We start from the raw sequence: 17,519 nt of genomic DNA on the forward strand, positions 1-17,519 counted from the left end.
CCTGTTGTCGGCATTTTATTAGCTTCGATAAACTGACAGGTGGTGTAGTTTTCCGGAACCTCTTGAAACCTGGCAACACGAGAACTAAGTAAACGCGTGTGCGGTGTTCGGATGTGATGTTTCCACACTACGTGAAAACAAAAACAAAGAAGAAAAAGGACATGTCGTATTAAAATAGTTTCTTCTACGAAAACACGTGCACGCGTGGATGTTATATCATTTATTGCTTTGATCTAGAGACGTGAAATAATGTGTTGAGGCGATGTTAAAATCGCGCAACGAATGTCATCAGGTCGGTGGATGTGTGCAGTGTAAGCTGAGCTAGCTAAGGTTACACCTCCCAGAATATATACATGTGCGTATGACATGCTCCCATTTAAGATTGTGGGTCAGCATTAAAGGCCATAGGAAACTATTTCGACTGACACAGATGAATGTGGCAGATTTATTCGATGTCGAGGAGCGTCAGCAGGTAGGAATCTGCTAAGCTAAGTAGCTCAGGTTAGCCTGGGAGCACATGTCATCACACTGTATTGCTGATGTTTCTCTGCTGGGATCATAATAATGTAATATCATAACCTTCAGGTGGTAAGTAACTAAGTACATTTACTCAAGTGAATACCGAAATGTAGTTTACTCATTGTACTTTTACTCCACTGCAAATATGCGTCAAATATTGTACTTCTCCTCCACTACATTCATTTCAACAACTTTAATAATTCGTCTATAGTTGCTTTCCTGCAGGATTAGATTCTTAGATTCTTATAAAAATTCTTATATATTAATGAAATGCTGATGCTAGTTATGGATTAATCTTCGACCTGTCATTATATAAGGTGGTTATAAACAGCCCCACCTTTACTAAGTGCTGTTTCTTTTCCACAGTTTGAACTTAACAACACATTTTAGTCATAATTTTCGACTTTGACAATTTGTCAGACAAATCTTGACTAGATTTCTACATTTGTTATCAAACGTTATCTTATTGTAGTACTTTTACGTTTGAACTTTAAGTAACATTTAGAGGTTGTACTTTAATACTTGAGTAGAAAAATTAAATGTTGTAGTTGTAAATGTTTGTAGTTGAGTATTTTTACCTGAGTATTGAGTTTGTGTACTTTATACACCTCTGATAACTCTTATTAACCGGCTTGTTTTCTCTTGGCCACTTATTACTCTGGCAAAGCACGTTGCTGTGTAACATACAAGATAAGTAACATAACTTTATAAAAGTTATACTTTAAACAAGTCTAATATCAAACTGTACCTGTGTGTTTTGTGAAGTCAGGATGAGTTGCAAAAGCCCTGTTCCTCCAGCTGGGGATGCCATTTCTCCATTCCAGCAGATGGTGGCGTCCTGCTCCGGAGCCTTCCTCACATCTCTGCTTGGTGAGATAGAAAAAAACATAATAATTCATAATACTTCATGTAATGCAGCATTTCTGCTAAGCATGTCCCATAACGTCATATTTTATTCATTTGTTGTCTTTTCCTCCTAGACAGTCAATGGTTTCTGCTCAGTACAGTTCAGCTGCCACTACATTAAGTACAGCACATCTAGCTGAAAGTAATGCAGTGTAATACAACACTAGGCTGTGAGTGGCTTTGACTCAAGGTCGTGGTCATTTTGGAGGTTATAGCTTGTGATTCTGTAGTGAATTAGAGTGGTCTCTCTTAGAAAACATTCACTGTATACAGCAATAATATTCAACAGCACCACAGACAACAGCCTCCACATGGCTATGCAGCTCAATCAGCAGGTTTCAGAAACAGAAACTGAACATTACTTAGGACTTATTGCAGGGCATGATGGTAATGACGTTGAGTGCCTAAAACATTTAAAACATGCACCTGCAATGCTCCGAAAACACAAACTTAACTCTTTGTTGTTGTTTTAATGAAAGAAAACCGAGACAACAATCCATAAGTAAACATGAACATGATGACTTCTGCTGGTAAAAAAAGTTGTTGTCAGCATAAACAGACGTATCTCTATCTCACACTGAGACTGATATAATCTGGATCTAGTAATAATAAAATAATGATTAAGGCTGCCTGGAAGATAGAAAACACACCCACAAATCTGTCTGCTTCAGAAAGTAATTAGTTGCATATTCAGTTCTTTTTTTAAATTGGCCAAAACATGCATCATTATAGTTCCCTCAATTTAATATTAAAAGTGCCATACTGAAAGCATCATGTGAGTTTTTGTTCTTTCCCCAGTCACACCTTTGGATGTTGTAAAGATCAGACTTCAAGCACAGAAAACTCCCTTCCCCAAAGGTAAATAAAAATGTCAGTCAGGCATCATGTCTAATACATAAACATTAGATGACCTCAAATGTTTATTTCATTATAATTCAGGAAAGTGTTTCGTCTACTGCAATGGACTGATGGACCACATATGTGTGTGTGAAAATGGAAACTCCAAGGCATGGTACAAAGCTCCCAGTCACTTTAATGGCACCCTGGTAAGAAGAAATCACGTGTGACAATCACTGTTCACTTTAATAATACATGAAACTCTCAGTTGAGACCGATCACATTTACTTCAGTGATTGTTATTGTTGCTTGTTCTTGTGTGTGTAAAGTAGATCTGCACAGTCATGCTGGTTCTGCCGTGCAGCTCATCTTAATACACTGATCCGTGACTGTTTATTTCTGCAGGATGCATTTATCAAGATTATACGTTGTGAAGGAATAACAGCATTATGGAGCGGTCTACCCCCAACACTGTGAGTTCTACCTTTGTTTTCAATCCACGCTGCTTGTTGTTCTGCCTGTTCTCTTCTAAAGTAAAATAATAGAGTAAATGCGGTCATTCCCAGTAGCTGATGCATTCATTTAGGGTGCTTTCATTTGAGATTGTACTAATTAGTGGCAAACCACCAACGTTTTTCTGGAAGCCTGGTTTTATGGTTGACTTTTTGCCTGCATGGAATCATTTCTATGGAAAATGTGATTTCTCTTTATTTTCTATATGTTCTGTCTCCAGTGTGATGGCAGTTCCGGCTACTGTGATCTACTTCACATGTTATGATCAGCTGTGTGCAGCACTCAGGATCAGGATGGGGGACTCTGCTCAGGAGGCTCCTCTACTGGCAGGAGCTATCGCTAGAGGTGAGCTATCTGCTGTCTCATCATGTCTGCTGTTGTCATGTGCTGCTGATCACTTGCATTCAGTTTATGTTATAGAATTGAAAAACCTGGTTCTATTTAAAAAAAATTAAAAAAATACACAGTAGTAATGGGGAATCAGTTAATTTCAGTATTATTCACTTATAGCAGTATTTATATATTGCTAATGGTTTAATTTCCACATTAATTTCCTAGAGCAACCACCAATACATCAGCTCTGAGTATCTTTTAATTTCATCTCCCACTAGATTTAATTTTGAAAACCTTGTAAGATATTCTCTTATTATTGAGTATTATTAAAAACAGAAAGAGTTGGAGTGAGGGGGACCCCAGTTTCTGTAGCAGCCAACATGTTAACAATTTAATTAAAAATGTTAGATACAAATTATCTTTTTTACTTTAGGTGTTATTGTTACATGATGGATTTTTATTATGTATTTATAAAGTCTTTCCATAGGACATTTTTAAAACACTTATTTGTTTCTCTATTGTCCGTTTGTTAGTGGGTTCAGCAACAGTGATCAGCCCTGTGGAGCTGATCCGCACAAAGCTACAGTCTCAGAAACTGTCGTACAGGGAGCTGACTCACTGCATCCGCTCAGCAGTGGAGAATGAAGGTTGGCTGTCTCTGTGGCGGGGTTTGGGGCCCACGTTGCTACGAGACGTGCCCTTCTCAGCCTTGTATTGGTACAACTATGAAAAAGGAAAGACATGGCTGTGTGAATGGAAGAACACTACAGAACCCACACTGACAATCACCTTTATATCTGGAGCGGTGTCTGGCTCCGTAAGTGTTTTTTTTTTCTAAAACTGCACAGTATTCAGCAAAAGAAAAACACAGAAAACTGATAACAGAAAATATCACAGTTATTAAGTTAATTGTAACTTGTTTGTTCATTCTTTATATAATTATTTTAATTTCTTTCAGATTGCATCTGTTGTAACGTTACCTTTTGATGTTGTCAAAACAAGAAGGCAGGTGGAGCTGGGAGAGCTACAAAGAACCAATTGTAATTATGGCGGTATTGTTTGTTTTTTTTATCAGTAAATACTTGCTAGATTGCAAAGGTTCCATATCGCTGACGCTGATTCAGTTGTCAGAGTGTGTGTGGAGAATTTTGAAGTAGCTCATCTAATTAAAAAAAAAAAGAAAAAAATGATCTTGTAAAAATCACCGCATACACATATTTGTGGTATAAAGTGAGTCAACAAAGAAATGTGATTACAATTTACTGGTATATTGTCACTGGACACATAAAACTACCACCTATCATAAGATGACTGCACAGAAATTATATCCAGTTGATAATTTTTACTGACGTTACATTTTATGTCTTGTCAGTGTCGCGTCAGATGTCTTCATCAACAATAAGTGTGATGAGCAGGATTGTAGCACAGGACGGCTTTGGTGGACTGTTTGCAGGTACAGTAGATCCTTCTGTGATTTTGTGACTCCATATAGTTTTGTTTTACTAAATTAACTTATCTGCTCATTTTGTCTTCCTGCCAGGTTTCTTGCCCAGGCTGATTAAAGTGGCCCCAGCCTGTGCCATCATGATCAGCACTTATGAGTTTGGAAAGGCCTTTTTCCGCAAACACAACCAAGAGAGGATGCTCCAGCCTCTGCAGACCAGTAATACCTGAAAGATTCCAGTCATTTTGTCACCAAACACCACTACATCTACTGCTACACTTGACTGGGAGAAGAAAGGCCAAACCTGCCAAAGTTAAAAAACAGAAAGGGGGAGTGAAACAAACTAATTACTTGATCCTTTTCTGTATTCTAAAATATTATAGATTATAAGAATTTTTATTAAAAGCTTTATATTATAATGTTTATCATTTGTTTTAGGCTTTATGTTCACACAAATCAACAAAAGAAAAGAGATTTTATTAGCAAATTGCTTGTTATTAGATTAATTTAACAGCTAGCAGATGCCAGACAGAGTTAAATTTATTATGTTATTTCCCAGTTTCTACATTGGGCTGGATATAATGTGCACTGTGCCTGAAGTCTTTATGTTAGACATAAGAGAGTAATCTTGATTCCATTCCTGTGTGACACTGAGAGGATCTCTGTGTGTTTGTACTTCCAGTCCGACCTGTTGTAACCTCTGCGTGTGTGTGTGTGTGTCAGTGAGAGCTCACCGTATACAGAAGTCAGTACCAGTAAAGTGTGAGTGTAAAGGTATGAGTGTGTTTTTCAGTTTGACAAGAGACTAAGGTACTATCGTGACACAAGAATATATTTTATAAAAATGTGACAGTTCAATGTTAAATGCACGTCTTTTCATTTTGTTGTTTTGTTACCAAACCTGTTAACATGTCAGTGAAATTCTCAAGTGAAGTTTATTCAAAATGAAGGATAAAAAGGCAAATGAATCCAATAAAACATCTGCTGTATGCTTGAGCAAATAACTGCTGGAACAAGCTGAAGGCAAAGGTATGAGTTCAGTGTTGAGGTACACAGCTAGTTACCAGTAATACCATTTACATCACAATCACATTCTCAGTATCCCTGTTAAGACATTCACTGAGTTGTAACAGAGATTTTTCTGAGTTGAATACATGATCCATTGGTGGTAACGTGCCAATAAAATACTGCATGTGAATAATTAAAGGGAATAATAACAATAGACTGTGTGTGATAAGGCTGAACTTTAAAGTAAACCTAGAACCCAAGGGTGAATATTAATCATAGTGATTGTTACCTGAGAACAACACATACTGATTAAAAAAAAAAAACAGTTGGTGCAGGGACACCTGAGAACAAAATGTGAGATGACATAATACTAAGGTTTGATAACACTGATAAAAGTGAAGGATAGGCAACATCATTAATCAAATAGAGTAGGAGATTAAAAACCAGATTTTAGAGTTCAGTGGCAGCAGTAACAGCACAGAAGATATTATAAAACCCTTTCGACTGAGGCAAACCGTTTTCAGTGAGAAACCACAAAACAAACTGTTTATTTTGATCTACACTCAGTATTTTCAGCATGCCATTATCTCCTTTTAAACTTTCCTAGAGAGGGTGAAAACAGACTAATTCATCAGTGTCTTCTCAACACGGTAAAATGATAGTGATAAGCTGACTTGCTATTGTTTTTGGTTTATTTCTAAGAGATAAGACAAAAATATGCAGATAAAACACCAAAGTCGAATGAATAAATACAGCTCACTAGATCCTCTTCAGTCAGAGGATGAGCAGTATTTCAACGGAAAGACCCATTATTAAGATGATTCGGTTTAGTGGTCCGAGTTTTAACACAATTCAAAGGACACCAGATTCTCAGCTTGCAAACCTGTCATCCCCCTGAGCTGTGGGCTCCACATACAGTACATACATTTCCAGGAAGTCAACAGCACCACTGCTGAGAAAGTTCCTGCATGAGTGGTGATCTGTTCTTTCAGCTCTTCGCTCCTTACGAAGGGGTGACGCCTGGGCTGCTGATCTCTGTTGCAGGACTGGGCAAACACTCGCTCGACTTCAAGCTGGCCAGAGACTTATAGCTGGCAACGGAGGTCAGGGAGCCACAAAGACCTTTGAGAGACGGTGTTTCCTCTTTACCTGAATGAGATGGCATACATGGTAAGTATTTATATTTCCCAGGACAGCAGGATTTGCTTGCAGGAGGAAACGTACCTTGATGAGGCCACTGTGTTCCAACTGGCCGGGCCTCCAGACTCAGGGTCTGGGAGAGGCTCATCTCTGCCGAAAGCTGCTCTAGACTGTGGAAACGCTTCCTGTAAGACGAGAAGAGAGGAAGCATTTGTTACTATCGCTGGAACCATGTGTCAATCAAGAGAGAATAAACTAGAAAATAATACATACTCCTCCCACTGTCCTGTGCTATTCCTGTACAGCAGTGTGTCCAAGGCAACAGCGTTGGCATCCAGGACGTCAGGAGATGGCCACTGATTGGTCAGATGGGCCGTCAACTCCTGTCTGGACCGCAAGTCATTGTTCTTCAGCACTGTCCTACAAACAGAATTCAGAGTGGATATTGATCAAACACACTTTTAATATAAAAAAAAAAGAGCAGCGAGAACTATAATATACTCAACTTGTACGACACAGTAGCAACAACATAACATATAAGACAATGCACAATATTTATGGCCAATATTAGCCAATATAAGCTTATCATATAGATACAGACATTTCAGTATTGGCACATGCTGTGTGTTTGACAAGAAAAAGGTGTCATCATTATAAACAGTTAGTTTGTGAGCACTGATATTTTTTTATTTTTTTAAATCTAAAAAATTGTTAAGATTATTACAAGTACTCTCTACACACTACCTGCTGTCTAGATTCTGCCTTGGCGTTGTTTCTTTAAAACACAAAAATCAAATCACACTTCCAATAATTTCTAATGTCACGTTTTCCTTTGTGAATATTCTAACCACTTCTCCGACTATACTCAGTCTCGCAGCATCTCACTCTCCACGTCTCAGCCCATCGTGCTGCATGACACTTTGCTTTCCACCGTGCTTGCATTTGAAAACATCTTTAACAATGACTCATCCCACTGCCTTGAGATTGCAGCTTCATTTCCAGAGAGTGTGACAAAAATCTTGACACATTTCTCACTGATTAGAGCGTTAATTGAAAGACACAACGCCAATGCAGCCTTTCTTTTTAGTAAATGCAGCGCCGAGTGCGACTGATTCAAGAACAAACCAGCAGCAACCTCCAAGCATCCGACTGTGTCCTGAATGTCAAAAATCACAGCTGGATCTTCTGCAAAGTCCTCAAAACTAGTTGTAAGCAACTTCACGTGCATTAGCTGGCAAACGGGAGGAGACGAAAGGAGCTCACAGATGGTCCTGTAGTTCCAGGATGATGTACTCAAGCTGCTCCTTCTCCAGTCTGTGGGAGAGGTGTGTGTCTGCTAGGCTCTGCTGAAGAGCTTTGTTGTGAGACATGGCCTCCGACAGATGGGCCTCTCGTAGACGGACTAGCTCCTCCAGGTAACCCTGAGGCAAACAAACACACATAAAGGCCCACTGGTTTATTGTTTGTTAGTTCAATGCCTTGAAGACACTGCTGTACTAATATGCAATTTAACTCTTTGTTTTGTCTTAAAGCAAATTAAAATGGTCACAGAGGATGTGTTATGAGCAGGAAATAGCATCAAGTGGAAAATGTGTTTGTGTCAGACCGTTGCTCTTCACAGGATTTCACAATTCCAGCTCCGAAATATCATGAGAGCAAAGACACTGAGGAAAATGTCACAGTGGAATATATTACCATCCTGCTCATCTATCGCTACACACATATTACACACACAAGCGCTACCTTCTGCTCCAGCGCCATGCGATACTTCTGCTCAAAACGTTTACACTTGCTGACCAAGTTGCTCTGCTCAGTGAAGATAGAGGCCGCGGTGGCCGTTTTGTCGGGGGTGCTGCTCTCACTCCCGCTGCTCCCCAGCGTCCTCATCTCCTCCTCGTCACTGCTGATGCTGTCTGCACTGCACAGGGAACCACAGTGAACCTGTTATTAGTTAAGGCCTCTATAGCAGGTGGTGTGCGATCAATAAGGTTCCACGGAGCACAGATCAGCATTCACAAATCTCCTTTGTAACATCCAATACTGCCGCCACATCTCCAGGCAAAGACTGCTTGAAATTAACTCATGATAGGCTACATGATGTGATGCTTGACATACTTCTGAGTGAACTTCAGGTAAGGTGTGTAGTCAATCACGGCGGGGCAGCTGCCATCCACACCCTCCCCTTTCAGACAGAAGCTAGAAAAAGAGAGAAGATGTAAAATACATAAACCACAGTTTCTCCTGTTACAGTAAAGGACTATTTACATACATACTAAACAAGTTTCCTGTTGTCCTGTTCCAGTAATTTCAGCTTTAAGGACTTCCTGCTCTGGCCAGATTCACAACTTTAATAACTGGTTTAACTCGACTCCAAGAAATGCTTGGTGACTTAAAAATGATCTTGCATCAATCACCTGATTTGTGATTTCCAGTTACCTTCTCACACAGTTGCTTGGACTGTTTCATATCTTCATGGTGGAGGCTAAATGCCAAAATGCTCACTCACATACGTGACCACAAATGTTTATGATTTCTAAAACCAACTGACTGCCAACATCAACTTTCATTTATCTTTGCTAATGGAGTTCCCGGGTATGAGCTATGCGATTTATTGTAAATTTTCTCTCTTCCTCATATCTCAAATCACTCATTTGCAACATTTGCACATGATGCACCTGCAAGTTAGGCAACAACTCTCTGACAGCTGCCTTATGAACTCACTGTCTGAATTGCTGAGGCATCAATTGCAAACAATGCAAAATCATGCCATGTGGCCCCGAACTGCATATGTAGAAAGATATGAAAACTGCATAAACTAAAATGGTTCAACATAGGTCATTGTCAAAACTAACTTAAACACATTTGGGGGAGTTGTTTGTTTAAGTGAAAGCAAGTGAAGACTAACTGTTGTTTGTCCACTTGGTATTCTCAGTACAATCTGAAAAACTAAAGAAACTATACATTTTGAACGCAGCAGCATTATATAATGAAAAAGTATTGGTATTGTATGGTATTTTCTCAGTTTCCTCCATATCTCAAAGTATTAAATCTGTGATATGTTTCTTTCTCTGTGAAGTGGAGCAGCCAGTAAAGCCCCGCCACTGCAACATTTGTCAAATAAAAATCTTTTGGATCAAAGTCAAAATAGAGGCGTTACTTTTCTGAGTACCTTACACCACAAATGTTTTTCATCTATACAAATGCAAACTGACAACAGAGAGGGAAAGCAAGTCTGAGGAGTCACAGTAAGAACAGAACACCATTAGTAGGCCACCTGAAGTCGATGGTGTTCAGTCCGATGAGCGTGTCGGCTAAGAGCCCTGCTTCTTCTCCCAGCATGATCGCTCCATCTTCATAAAGCCCTCTGCAGTCAACACATGTATACGAATTACTGGAGATAATTCATCTCAAACCCCTTTACATCAGACTAATAATTAAAAGGAAAAAGCAGAAACATGAGGAAACGTGCTTCTGAACAATTGGTTTAAATTAACCTGCAGCACACTGACCCTGGACAGAGACTCTTTACATTTGATTTAATAAAACCTCTGAACTTTAACTTATTCTTTAACTGTGTCTATGTAGACCTGGTCGTTTTGAAGTCCCTCAGTGCAGAGGAGATGTATTCTGACAGCCTTTTCTCCATCAGGACCACTCTCATCCACGCCCTGCCCTGCAGAGACCAAGAAAACATTTAAATCTCAGTAGAAGCTTATATCAACCAGACAACCAGCGACAGGGTGTACAGAAGTTATAAATACACAGGTAAACTTGCCAGAATACTGAGAATCTGCAGCCACGTTTTCTGACGATGCTAAAATAAAGTATAGCTCAGGATGATAAAAAGTCAGGGGAACATCATTGGTTAGAATGAATCCTAAAGAGGGCCACAAATATAAACATCAAGCAGATGCTAGACGAACAGTGAAGGCCTCATCAAATAGTTAGGATATTTGAGAAATTTCACAGAATAAGTAAAAGTTCTGATCCAGTGGCACTGCTAGAAGAATCTACAGGGGGTCATAAATGTCTGCACAAACAAACAAACAAACAACAAGTCAACCAACAGACTAATCAACACTGTTATATCCCTGTAAGCACACGACTACAGTGGCTGAAACTCCTTTCCTGGTATTTTAAATACTTCACTTGTAAAGTCATTTGTAAACTCAGCAGGTCTCATGACAGAAAGCCTCGCTCTTCTCCGTTCCTGAAAAACTGAGTTCATGACCAGGTGGGGAGCGAGAAACTGAGTCTCGTTCTCACCTACAGCCTGTTTGCAGAACAATGTTGTCAGTGCCCAGCTGTTTGCTCTCCTACCCACAGGGTACGACTGAGTCACGTTATTGGAGCATGTGTGCTCTTAACATTTGGTGACTGCGCTCCCTTTGTTGTTTTTCTAAGAGGATAACACAAAGCAAGCTACAAATCTCAAAAGCCTGAAAGCATCTTATATATTGCTGTGTATACAAACTTGATATTGTTCACATCTTTGATATTTTGCTTCAAGGTCCAAGTTCTTTTCTTTCCTGCTGCCTGAGGTAATTAAATCATCCCAATATCCAATGATGGTTTCAGCCTCACCTTAGCTCTCGATGATCGCACATTCTCCATGCTCTCAATACTTCTGATGCAATTATGAGGGACTTTGCTGCAGGCAGCTTTTATGTAATCCCAGAAACTCCGAGGACTCTCGTAGCCAAACCAAGTTGTCTGGCCTGAGCGAAAAAGAGACAGAAACAGGGATTTGAAGAAGACTAAGACTAAATCTCCCTTCATGCTGTTCTGAATTTTAAAAACTAAACGCTTTAAAAGCTGCTGCTACGTAGGAGTGACGCTGAAGTGACAAATATTTTCAGTTGTGTCTTTAGTGACAGAAGAGACCTCAAACCATGGTCTTTTGAAGACAGGTGTGATGTGATGTTTGCATTCTCGATACACTCTCAATAAAGGGAAATCACATGCCTGTCACTACATAAACATCTGATTCACGCAGATGAGTCACTGTAATTTATCATTAATATTTTGCATACTGCTGTGACTCGATGTGTCAACAGTCTGAGGACACGTAACCACAACACCCCCTGCTCATTTCCACCTGAGCAGGATATGAGGACAGTTATCATCCCTCTCTTTCACTCTGCCCATGTAACCTTTCACTCTCTTATCAACTATTAAATAAAAGACTAATAATGCATTGTGCAATTTTGATATTGCACATATGTGTCTATGTTGTTATGATTACATGCATGTTGAGAGCATGATTTTATATAGAGGAACAAAATGTGTCTGGGGCTCTTTTTTACCTCACTAAGCTTCTGCATGGTGTTTCCATGGATGATGTTGGCAATTAACTTGTTGATATAATGTGTACTAACATATTTTCAATATGACCATGAACAAAACGATGGCAATGACACATATCCAGCTAATTCCAAAGGCTTCACTTACTTTTTCTTGCCATTGTATCTACATGAACTCTAGGCATGTGGGTGACCAGGGTGTTTTTACCTTTCAGTCGATGACTGAGAATGTGCTCCAGGATGGAAACAAAATTAATAAACTCTGGAGATGAGTCATCTATTGTCTCAAAACAGGAGCGGTCCAGGAGAGTCTTCACTGAAAACCTGAACACAGAAGATGTACATGCTGATATTAAATTCAGTTACTGGAGCTGTGACTGCACCAAAGAGTGAGTAGAAAATAGCTACTCGCTCAATTTTTAATCAATATTTTTCAGACAGGTCTGCAAATCACACAACTCTGTTTAAATGCATTAATTAACCACTGGAATACGTCTTTAAATGTATAAAATATCTGTTCTCATTTTTCTACACTGACAGTTGAGCATCAACTATGATAACCGACCTTTTGTTGCTGTTGGAAACAAAAAATGCACATTAGAACAAATAAAACCAAAAAAAGAAGAAAAATCTCAATGAATATTAAATTAAATTGTAATATTAATTTGTTTCTTATAAGACAAATAGAATAAACACATCTGGCCTCTGTAGTAATGAAGCTTTGATTAATCCGCTTTGATGAAACCAGTTATAAAGTGCCGCCCACTTCCACAGTCGTGCACTGACCATCTCCATCTAATCTGATTCCAACTAATTAGACAGGAAGGAGAGTTCATGTGTGTCTGTTCATTCTGCAAATTCTGCCAAACTGTGTGCAGCCCTCAACATCAACTAAATAATCTAACTTCATATCTCACTCTGTTTCTCTCTCGTTGCTTAGCAGCAGAGCGACCACAGCGAGTGCTTCCTGTGAGAGATGACAAAAAAACTGCTAAGTTCAGGAGAAATAAGAATAAATATAGGAGAAGAGAAATATAGAACAAGACGTATAGGTCAAATGGTTCGCATCAACAGAATAAAGCTGCCTTTTCAGCATCGGACAGACTGAGAGGCTCAAACATCCAGCATGATGATGAGTCAGACAGAAGCAACATTTAAATGTCACTCCTGACATGGTGGTTTTGAAGTTGAGTAAAAAAAAAAAAATAATAAAATAGAGTCATGATAAACCCTGTTGCCTGGCAACAGACAACAATAATCAATGTCAGCTTGTTACCAAAAATTGACGTCATGCTGAATGAAATAACAAAGGTATCAGAAAATGTCCATCTTAAAATCCACAACATATTTAAATCTACTTTAAGCAGCATTATTATTGGCTACAGAGAATCCTGTATAGGACACTTGAAACACTTGAATAACATCAAAAGTGGTTCGTAACACCTGTGCTTTTCCTCCTCTCTGGCATGAAAAGGTCTAACGTGTAGGTGTCTACAGACTAGGCCTATTTGTTCTGTCCCTGGGGTGAGATGAACTATTTTTCATTCAGAATACCACAAACTATTTGTACTGAAAACATTACGCAGCCTCTGGGAAAGTATTAGAAAGCACAGCTGTTTCTCGTCGCTTTAGCCTTCAACAGTCTAATAGAAAAACAGTAATAGAAAAAAGTGACATCAGGCTTTACGATCTGTACAACATGTCACCCTACACCTCAGCATAAACCTTCAACTGGGAACAAACTGAAGATATTTTTTTATCCTTCTTCCAGGTCCTGGACCTGACAAGGAAGTTTCTGCCATTCTCCCTGATCACGCTCTGCCTGTTGTCGTCTCTACTGCTGCCCAGTACTCGTTGGGTTTCTCTCTATATTACTCCATAAGGTCGTGACCTTATTGAGTGAAGTGCATTGATATGATCCTGGTGTGATTTGATGCTATATACTGTAAAAGTAAATTGACTTGAACTGAAAACTGTGTCGTAATATATCAAAACAAAACCTGAAAAGTGTCAGTTTCATCTGTCAGGAGTCCAAACACTAAAAGCTGCCGGATGTATGATGAAGTACGGAGCCGCCGTCTTCAGCCAGTGTGAAAAACATGGACAATGAAATTTTGTTCCTTAATTCATTTGACCCTTACATGATCTAATCAGCCAAAACAAAACAGAGCGTCTAGAGAACATGAGATTAGGACACAACTGACATCTTTTTAATGTGTGTCGACTGCTGCTGCCGTCACAACAGCATCTCGTCTTTCTCTTAAAAGTCACTTCTCTGTAGAGCTTTAAACAAGCAGCAGCTGGTGAGTCCGTCAATACTAACTCACACTGTGCAGATAAGCATTGTTCAACCCACAGATCTTTAAATTCAGGAGACATCAACAAAGACTGAGGGGAAACGTGTACACGTGAAGAATTTTCTCTCTTTTTGCATAAATAAGAGCTAATTCGTGGTGAGAAGTCCTAAAACCAACTCAGTCTAAACAGTGGTGGAATCACAAGCGAAAAACTGTGTCTGCTGTGTTGTATTCAGCCTTTCTCCGAGTGCTTTTTCTTGATTTGTCTCCTCTTAATTCATTTTGCTAATTTGCCATCACTCTCCTCTCCTTTCCCCTCCTACGGTTGTGCCAATCAGCCAGAGAGCTGATGGTGCGGAGGAAGAAAGACCGGTCAGCAAGGAGCACCTGCGTCTAATTACTTTCCCTTCACATCTGCTTCGTTAAGAGAAGTGACGTTAACAGAAGAAGTCACACCTGACATGGGGAAAATTGCTTTTATTTTGTAAACTGCTCAATTCTTCCTGAAAAAAGGCAGAACAGACACCAGCTGGAGCAGGTGCTGATTAATCGGCTTGTTTCCTCAACTGCTACGCTTTACTGGTGCCAAAATAAAGACTACGCCTCTGTCTATTCTGTTCCTCTCTGAGCCCCTCTACTCTTCTGTCAAATACACCTCAGGGATGTCAGTCAGTTACCAACATGTGCCAAAAGAGAGCAGGATATGTGATACAGAGAGGAGGAGAAACAAGCAGGTTACATCTGGGCAACCCTCAGCGTCCATCAACCCTCCATATCATTCTGCTTTAGTTTGTAGAAAAGCTTTGAGGAATGAATTTAGGAAAGTTTATTCTTCTACAAAGATGCCACATTTATGTTTTCAAGGCTCGGTGTCCCTAAAGTGTCTTTAGACCAGCACTGAGATGATTCAATTTACACAAATGTCAAAACATATTTTAAAATAAAGCATTTTACCAGTTGTTTCTGATGGATAATCATAAAATGAATATTGGAGGTGTGGTTATGATAGAGAGATTTGTGCTCATGGTCCCAGTATTTCTAAATCCCTCATTCCTGGCCTTAATCCCGCATTAAACTGATTATGAGGGTAATTAAAACTGAAATGTGGTTGCATGATTGTTTAGTGGAGGGTGTGAATGTGTATTTGTGTGCATGATTAAACCTTACCTGTGGTCCTGTGGTCATGCACCTAGTTCAATTATACTGAGGAGCACTCATCCTATTTCTAGGAGGCTGTATGTGAACGCTTGCTGCTTTAAAGCTGGCCTCAAACAAATGGCTGCGTCTGAATGTACTGAACACATCTGTCATCAGAAATTCAGCTGCAAATGCAGTTTCATCCTCCCTGTCAACGAAGGGTCGACAGGATGAGGTATTCCCACCTGCACACCGTGAGCAGGTTCCTCCTCTCCACCGCGGCGCCTCTGCCCGCTCCCCGCTTTCGGACCAGATGTAGTCCCACGCCGAGCGACGCCATCCCCGGCTTGTGTCCGTGGCTGCGGCCGCAGTCCCACCTTTGCTCCGTCTGCACCAGCGCAGGACCAGGAGCAGCCTCTCCGTCAGCCCGGAGGAAACGCACGCTGCTCAGCTGCAGGAGGGGTCGAGCAGAAACCTGGGTCAAGTCAGACAGGACGAGTACACATCGTTGGTCTTTCAAAATAAAAGCTTGTGCAGCAGGATTTCCCTCAGAAATATGTCTTTATGATTATAATTCTTATGGGAAGGCATGAAAATAGTCAGCATTAAAATGCATCAGGTTAAATAATATCTATATATAATTGTGGCTCATACTGTTACACTAAATAGACATTTCTGTCACTATACACTGGTCCAGAGCTGGTAGATATTATTATCCTGACGCAGGACTAATAGCTAATATTAAGTGCACTCGGTCTCTCTAAGGTACCTAATAATTTATTAGTTTTATGGGTTTAGGGGGTTATTTGTTTTATTTTATTTATTGTTATTTTAATAGAAAATAAATTAATTGCCTTTTTGTTTTTCTTTTTTTTTTTATGTATTTGCATTTTTACATGCAGTGAGATATAAATACATTTAATAATACTAATCTTTCTGTCTTTCTCCTGTCTGCTCACTTTTTAGGGCATAGTTGGGTATTCTTACGTTTAACCGAAAGTCCACATTATGTAGATTGCAGATCGAGATGCAAAGGGTTTATTTATTAAAACCAGCCCCTCTTTTATTTTGAAAGTAACATTTTGCCGGGGCAGGATAAAGTCCTGTGAGAAAATTGGTCACTGAATGAAAGATGATTTTAATTTTGCAGATTATAATTTTGCCCAGTTCTAATCGTTACAAAGGAATAAATGAAAAATATTGAAGAAATCTGTTTACTTCCTGTATAACATTCACATTCAGGAATATTTGTATGTGACCGGAGATGATGTTAAAACAGCCTCGAATGACATTTCGTTTTCTATTGTTCGTGTCTGTTTAAAAACATTTGTTTTAAGATGTAAGTGCGACATGTTACCATCATGTTACATTACATCATGTGTTCGAGCAGGAGTTGTTTGGATTTTGTCCTTTATTATAAAGGAGGACAGCGCCAGGTAGAGGCCTCAAATGAAATTACATCTTCACCTAATTCATGCATCCTTGTTTCCTTCATCTATCTCCTAATCTTCACTCCCTACTGAGACAGGACCCTTAGTCAGTCACCAAAGAACATTTACTATAAGGCACATGAGTATAATAAAAAAATTTTGACTTCACTATTTTACTACATACTCGATTACATTAGAACAACTTGAGTTTTTTTTAAAGAAGCTGATGCCTCACTGTGTAATATATCATAGCGTAACAATATATTACTCACAGGGGTCATTTCCTGTACATTTTGTTGATAGAGTAAACGATCAGTTTAATATCTTCCACAGTTCTTCAGGCAAAGTTAAAGCGAGTTAAACTGTGACCTTGACGTTACACTACACAAAGGTAAAAGGTAATTTATATTATGGTTGCCGATAGCTGGAGAAATGAGTGTGTAAAGCAATACAATAAAATAAAAGCGCTTTCTGAATCAGAATCAACTTTATTGGCCAAGTTTGTTTTGGTCCTAGTGGCTTTCAACACACAGACAGTAACAGTAAAGAGGAAGATACACATTAACTAACACAAGCGTGAACAAAGCTGAGTGGAGATGACTAAACACGACATATGGCTGCGTTTATTTAAATAATACGAATAATGCGAATG

General features: G+C 39.3%; 2 protein-coding genes across 3 annotated transcripts; one reads left to right on the plus strand and one right to left on the minus strand.

Moving 5' to 3' along the window:
- Positions 1-94: 94 nt before the first annotated feature.
- slc25a40 (solute carrier family 25 member 40) lies at positions 95-5,883 on the plus strand. Its single transcript, XM_026372503.1, has 10 exons — positions 95-472; positions 1,289-1,389; positions 2,224-2,283; positions 2,365-2,471; positions 2,668-2,735; positions 2,996-3,120; positions 3,642-3,925; positions 4,067-4,148; positions 4,481-4,561; positions 4,649-5,883. Exons 1-10 carry the CDS (start codon positions 435-437, stop codon positions 4,780-4,782), a joined length of 1,080 nt encoding a protein of 359 aa, XP_026228288.1. The 5' UTR covers positions 95-434; the 3' UTR covers positions 4,783-5,883.
- Positions 5,469-15,909, minus strand: rundc3b (RUN domain containing 3b). 2 transcript variants are annotated; one of them, XM_026372502.1, is made up of 11 exons: positions 15,683-15,909; positions 12,212-12,327; positions 11,285-11,418; positions 10,288-10,373; positions 9,975-10,064; positions 8,816-8,896; positions 8,444-8,618; positions 7,964-8,121; positions 6,974-7,120; positions 6,785-6,885; positions 5,469-6,709 (listed from the first exon to the last, which is right to left on the minus strand). In XM_026372502.1, the coding sequence occupies exons 1-11, from the start codon at positions 15,775-15,777 to the stop codon at positions 6,564-6,566; spliced, it is 1,329 nt and encodes a 442-aa protein (XP_026228287.1). In that variant the 5' UTR covers positions 15,778-15,909; the 3' UTR covers positions 5,469-6,563. The 2 variants fall into 2 exon arrangements, with proteins under 2 accessions (XP_026228287.1, XP_026228286.1); XM_026372501.1 differs by having other exon boundaries at positions 5,469-6,885.
- Positions 15,910-17,519: the final 1,610 nt, after the last annotated feature.

The sequence above is a fragment of the Anabas testudineus genome, chromosome 16 (genome assembly GCF_900324465.2).
Source record: "Anabas testudineus chromosome 16, fAnaTes1.2, whole genome shotgun sequence".
Lineage (NCBI taxonomy): Eukaryota > Metazoa > Chordata > Actinopteri > Anabantiformes > Anabantidae > Anabas > Anabas testudineus.